General features: G+C 28.0%; 1 protein-coding gene across 1 annotated transcript in view; it reads left to right on the top strand.

Annotated features, from left to right (window-relative positions):
* Positions 1–4,439, top strand: part of LOC111616935 (integrin alpha-8-like) — a 15,752-nt gene extending 11,313 nt beyond the window's left edge. The window contains exons 4-10 of the mRNA XM_023358287.1: positions 956–1,001; positions 1,092–1,255; positions 1,332–1,480; positions 3,120–3,251; positions 3,397–3,470; positions 3,748–3,970; positions 4,054–4,439. Of these exons, the coding sequence (XP_023214055.1) occupies positions 1,123–1,255; positions 1,332–1,480; positions 3,120–3,251; positions 3,397–3,470; positions 3,748–3,970; positions 4,054–4,221 (879 nt within the window). The 5' untranslated portion in view covers positions 956–1,001; positions 1,092–1,122 and the 3' untranslated portion in view covers positions 4,222–4,439. The remainder of the gene's footprint in view (positions 1–955; positions 1,002–1,091; positions 1,256–1,331; positions 1,481–3,119; positions 3,252–3,396; positions 3,471–3,747; positions 3,971–4,053) is intronic.
* Positions 4,440–4,488: the final 49 nt, after the last annotated feature.

The following is a 4,488-nucleotide window of genomic DNA, read 5'->3' as shown; positions in this document are numbered from 1 at the left end:
ATTCCAATAGACAATATGCAAAGCTTTTTTTTCAGTTTACAGCAGTATTTATTACACAAAATTTAAGTAAAGCTTAACATGCCGATCTTGCCCCGATCTCCCCTAAGCTGCTAAAGAATTTCATGAAACTTGTACCATAATCAAAATCATTAAATGATAAAAATTTAATTATTTCATACTCTGCATGAATCGGATAATTAATTTTGTTAAATTTTTAAAATCAATTCTATGAAAATTTTAGAGTCAACTATATGTAATTTTTAGAAAACAATAAAAATTCAAATATTTTTTGCAAACTTTTGAATGGTTTAATTCTTGTCATCCCCTGAATAAAATATAATATAATGTAACCTCAGTAGAATAAATATGAGGTAATGCATAAGTAGATATATTTGTTATATATTTTGTTATATTTTTTACATTGTTGTTTAAACATCAAATTTATCAGTAAGAGCTCCATTATTTTAGTGGCACAAAATGATCCAGTGTCAAGTTCTGTGAGATATTTTATTGAAGCATAACCTTATTGATTTGGATAAAGGCTAATACAACAGCTTCCTTCAATTATTTGATTTTCTATCATTGTTGATGTATGACACACTCCTTAGTAGAAACACACTTTGTCTTGTCAAGAATGTCCTCAAATTGCCTTGTCACAATACAAGACAATTTGAGGACATTCTTGAGCCTAAACACTTGCAATGAGCCATTTTTTAAACTATAGGAGCTTGTGTCAACCATCTGAAATGAATGATAAAATATAAATTTGTAGCTTCAAATAAACTTATCAGGGTAATAAACTTTCAACCATCCTGATTATGTTAATAAAAAAATTATAAATTTCAAATTGTTTTTTATAGAAATTATTTAAATGGAAAATTTTGTTAAATTGAATTTTTTGAAGCATTATTACATACTTATAAGAAAGCAATGATTAATTTTTGAAATTTTACAGATATTTTGATTGGAGCATATGATACAGCTAATGCATTACTTTTAAGGTATGCATTTTCTTTTCATTGAAAACCACTTTCAAATTATTTCATTTTTAACTTAATGGATTTTATATACTTTAATTTTTATCTATTTAGATCTCATCCTGTTATATCTGTGTATGCAAGAATGGAATTTGACATCCAGCATATTTTAATAAATTCTACTGCAACTAAATGTAAAACTAATCAAAAAGAAGTATCTTGTTTTCAACTTAAATATTGCCTTATGTATGAAGGAAACCATGCTCCTGAATTAGTTAGTAAGTAAAAATGGATATCTTCTTTAAAAATTAATCTTTATTTTATAAAATAATAATTATAAAATTGTTTCTGAAGCAATGAAAATAGAATTGGAAGTTGATAAATATAAAACCTATGTTCCAAGAGCCTATTTTATGGAAGACAAAAATGTTCAAAAAATAGAATCTGAGATAACACTTCTGGAAAATACAGAAAATTGCAAAATGCAAATGGTATATCTTATGGTAAGTAAAATGCTATCATCTTAATTGTTAGAATACAATGAAGTTGTTAGTGAATGTAATGTCTATGTGCAGGTCGTATTTTGTCCTGACAACTTTTCAACAAATTTTCTATTATGTAATAAAAGGTTGGTGGCACTTGTTACAACCCCTTAGTCATGGGGATCTTTTTATTCTCCCTTTTTTCTAGCACTGTCCTCCTATTAGACAAAGTTGTGTCTAATGTTTTGTGTAATCTTTGTTCTTTCCTCATGTAACCAGTTATATCACAATCTCCTATATGCTTAACAAGTTAACATTAATATCATATGTAAAGTTTTATTTTCTCTTGGTATAATTAAAAATCACTATATAATCCAGGATTTTTTGATTGTTTGGCCATAACTAGGAACAGGTGTATAAGGCACTAACCTGGACCACAGCAGATGTAAGAGTCACAATAAAGTTAATTTAATAAAAATAAAAAAAAGCTGCAAATTTTTACTATATAAATATTACAGTGATAAATATCAGGATGATATAAAGTTTACTTGAAGCTGGGTGCAAGAAATCAGAGTTCCCTTACTCTACTATCTTTAAAAGGAGCTCTGGAAGAGCTTAGCACCTCAGGTTCAGAGTTGTCAACAGGGGGAGCTGAAAAGTTTTTCCTATGCCAGAAGAAAACTTAAGGGCCCATAATGGTTCTTTTCCCTATAAAATAACCACACATGGTAAACAGTGTTTTGCTAGAATTAAAAAATTGAAGAGATTTAAGAATTTGTCTTTTATTTGTTTATAAGGCTGGTGATCCTGTACCTTGGAAACCAAAGGTTCTCCTAATGGTAAAACTGTCCTTGCTTCTCTTCAGTGCTTAATGCCAGATTTCCAACAAGGCACAAGTCTAAGGGTCTTGAGTCTCAGACTCTCCAAAATTAGAGAAAAATTAAGCAATTTTACCAATACAATTTTATATCGTAATTTATAAATAATTATTTAGCTAAAGATAGACATAATTAGTTTATGACGATGTAAAATTACAATATTTAGACTGTTAAACTTCTGTGCCTATGAGCTCTTGAAATCTTAATCCACCTACTATTGCTACCCCTTATCAAGCATCTGTGGCACATGCCCTGCCTGCTTACTAGTTGCATCCATTTAGAAAGCCAAATGGTTTTCAAAACTTGTACAAAATTAATATTATAGTACAGAATAATATTTCTGAATAAAACTGAAGACAGCAAAAACTATAAATGTAAAGAGTGTTTCATATTTATCAAATACAATTTATTCATCTAAAAATAATCTATATAATTTGTTATATATAAGTTTGTTTATTTGTTAAATTATGGTAATGCAACACTTGGGCGATCTGCCTAGGGGATGCCTTCCGGGGGGGTCTTTTTAAGGGTAACTGGTCCCTATTCAGGCATTACAGAAAATCTAGTAAACTCCACATGGCTCGTCCTGGTGAGGCGCGAACCCACAACTGAACTCCCAGTGTTCAGGGAATGGAACTGCTTGGCCACTGATGGGCTGTTATATATAAGAATATATTATTGGTGATAGGTTTAATGATTAAAAAAATAAATATAATTTTATTATTTACTGTTTTTTAGTTTAATGTTTTATTTAAATTTTAAAATAAATTTTTATTTGATAGGATGATATTCAAGATTTAATTACTCCAATAAAATTTCAACTGACATATAATTTAAAGGAACCAGAGGTTCCACAGTTTTGCAAAAGCTGTCCCGTCATTGATGCAACTGCAACTAATACTATTACTAAAGAGGTAGATTTTCAATTCTATAGGAAAATTTTATATATTAAATGTAATAAATAAATACACTATCAAAAACTAAATATATATCTTGTCCTGTATTTTTTTAATATTTTACTTTATAAAAACTAAAATATTATTATTATTTATTTAATAGGTTATGTTCTGGAATGGTTGTGGGGATGATAATGAATGTTTGAGTGATTTAAAGCTTTCTGTAAAATATTTGAGGTTTGTATAAAGTCGATATAATATGCAGGTTGATTCGCTCAGGACTGAACACTTATTATGTGAAATATCTCTATATAAAATGAATAGATGACAATGAAACACAGAATGGGTTTTTTATTTCATTACAAAGAAGTCAACCAAGATAAACTTTATATTACATGTTATTCAAATGTGGTTATGCAATCATGAGATATTGAACAAAATGTTCAGTCCCAATTGAATCACACTGTATTATTTGTATTATATTCAAAATAAATTTTTTAAATTTACTTTTTAGTAAAGTTGAACGATTTGTAATTGGAGAAAATAATATTTTGGAGATGGAAGTAAAGGCAGAAAACTTGGGTGAACCAGCATATAATTCTACGATATTTATAAAATTACCTGAAGATGTTATGATGATCAATCAAGCAGAATGTACAAGTACTTCAGAAGATCAGAATGCAGAAAATTATACTTTATTATGCAATGTTGGGAATCCTCTCACTTCTGATAGTCCAGTATTTATTCTTTATCAATAAATTTATATAATATTTTTATATATAAAAGAATAAAATATTTATTATCTTTATTTTTTAATTAGAATATCTTTCAATTGAAAATGGATACTTCTAGACTTTCAAAACCAGTTGATAAATTGGTTTTTGAATTTTGGATAGAAACTGCAAGTAAAGAAATTAATCCTTCTGATAACTTCTATACTGTTACAATACCAGTGATATTTGCAGCTGATATTCAAATTAGAGGGTAAGATTTTATTTCCTAAGAATTGAACTCAATTAAAATTATTTGCAGTACAACCTCTATATAACATTTTCTCAGAGACCAGTAGATTTCAGTTTAAAATAGAAACAAACTTAAAATAGATATTTTGGGAAAAGCATGATTAAAAAACTCAATTGTGATGAATGAAATTAATATTTACACCAGAATTTGCCACCTTTCCAAAATTGCTGAATCGGACATTTTAAAATTAGGATGTTATACTTAGAAATGAAAAAAATTAGGTTTTTTTATT

Source organism: Centruroides sculpturatus, unplaced genomic scaffold, assembly GCF_000671375.1.
Source record: "Centruroides sculpturatus isolate CEXI.00-Female unplaced genomic scaffold, Cexi_2.0 scaffold2618, whole genome shotgun sequence".
Lineage (NCBI taxonomy): Eukaryota > Metazoa > Arthropoda > Arachnida > Scorpiones > Buthidae > Centruroides > Centruroides sculpturatus.
This window is presented reverse-complemented; position numbering and strand designations above follow the sequence as displayed.